Source organism: Raphanus sativus, chromosome 7 (assembly GCF_000801105.2).
Source record: "Raphanus sativus cultivar WK10039 chromosome 7, ASM80110v3, whole genome shotgun sequence".
NCBI classification, from domain to species: domain Eukaryota; kingdom Viridiplantae; phylum Streptophyta; class Magnoliopsida; order Brassicales; family Brassicaceae; genus Raphanus; species Raphanus sativus.
The window spans coordinates 8,113,358-8,114,990 of record NC_079517.1 but is presented as its reverse complement, the minus strand read 5'-3'; the positions used below and the strand labels follow the sequence as shown (position 1 = coordinate 8,114,990).

General features: G+C 34.9%; 1 protein-coding gene across 1 annotated transcript; it reads right to left on the bottom strand.

Moving 5' to 3' along the window:
• Nucleotides 1-511: 511 nt before the first annotated feature.
• Nucleotides 512-1,228, bottom strand: LOC108816370 (protein SMALL AUXIN UP-REGULATED RNA 51). The gene has a single exon (XM_018588945.2). It carries the CDS (start codon nt 1,106-1,108, stop codon nt 782-784), a length of 327 nt encoding a protein of 108 aa, XP_018444447.1. The 5' UTR covers nt 1,109-1,228; the 3' UTR covers nt 512-781.
• Nucleotides 1,229-1,633: the final 405 nt, after the last annotated feature.

The following is a 1,633-nucleotide window of genomic DNA, read 5'->3' as shown; positions in this document are numbered from 1 at the left end:
CTTCAACTCTAAACCCTAAACTTTATACCCTAAACCCTAAAACATCAAATCTAAACCCTAAAACATAAAATCTAAACCCTAAATCCTAAACGTTCAAATCTAAACCCTTCATTAAAAGTAGTGGTAAAAGTGGTTAGTGTAAACATGAAAAGTGGTACTATGAAAATGGTATTTTTGGCAATTTCTCTATAGTTATACACTGTAACGATTCTGCAATTAACATCCCGTCCATAAAACTTTATTAATCTTTTTAGCTAGTTCAACAGTTTTAACGGCTAAAAACCGCCGGCTAAGAAACAGACACCATAGCTCTATTTTTTTAACCTACGTAAATTGAAAAGAAAATTTGGGAGTCTTTTTTTTCTTTATCAAAATTTGGGAGTCTTTTACAAATACATTTTTAAAATTGGGAGTCTTTTACAATGTAAAATGTCACATATTGCACACTGATTCATTAACCTATATATGCAAAAGAAAAACCAAAACCAAAGAAAAATTGAAGCTAAGCTGATAATATTAAAAGTCTCATTCATCAAATATCAAAATATCTCTCACAGGGTACACATTCAGTAACCACACCACCATGAGAGTGATCTTCGCGAGCATCTCTTTCTCTAAGGGTTAGGTCTCACTCTAATACAACACTAAACCCATATTAGCCAAAACATGTAAAAAAATAGTTTGCTAAAACAGAGAAGCATTTACTCAGCAACTTCCACTGTTCTCATCCTAATAAAACCATCTCAAATATATAATTTTTTAAAACCCTAAAAGATATGGTTCATCCGAGCATGGAGGTGAGAGATCTGAAAACAGCTTCTTCACAAGGGATAGTGAGACCCATGTCGTGGTCAAAACCAAACTCTTCCTCTGCTTGTTGGAGAAGAAGCTGAAACTCGGGCCGGGTCAAAAACGAAATGGGTACAACGTACCTGACCCGATTCTCACCAACGTAGACGACGAAATGTCCTTTAGGTACGTCAAGAGGATGTCCGTTCCCGTCTTCGCTGTACACATTACTCTGTTTCTTCCCCAAGCTCGAGCATCTCTTCAGGATTTGTTTGATCATCGCCGTTTGTGTCAGCTTGTTTGCTTTTTTCATCGCCATTCTCTTCGATTTCTTCGGAAATGAGATGGGTATTTGCTTGATGTTTTCCTTTTTGTTGTTCACAATGAAGGGTAAGTGTGAGAGGAGGGCTCATAGAATTGTGGTTGGGGGTATTTATTGAAGACTATTGTGAGTGGGATTTTTTTATAAATATAAAATATGAATATACGGAATTGAAAACGTATATATACGAATTTATGCACACTCACATGCGTGTGTATGAAACTATAAAGCTGGCTTGACACTCACAGCTTGGGTCATCATCTTATTTGGCTCCAAAATATTTTCATATCAAACTAAAAAAAAAACCGTGGTTTAATTTAGATTAATATCAATTTTTACTAGTTAAAGAAATGCGAAATGTATTTTCTAGAGCATGTCACTAGTTAAAGAAATGCGAAATGTATTTTCTAAAGCATGCGAAGATGTGGGGGTATAAAGTGAGCCGATTGTGTGTGGAATATATTTGAATATCGATTTTCTTTTTCTTGTCATCAATATCGATTTTCTTTGGTTCTTTTTTTT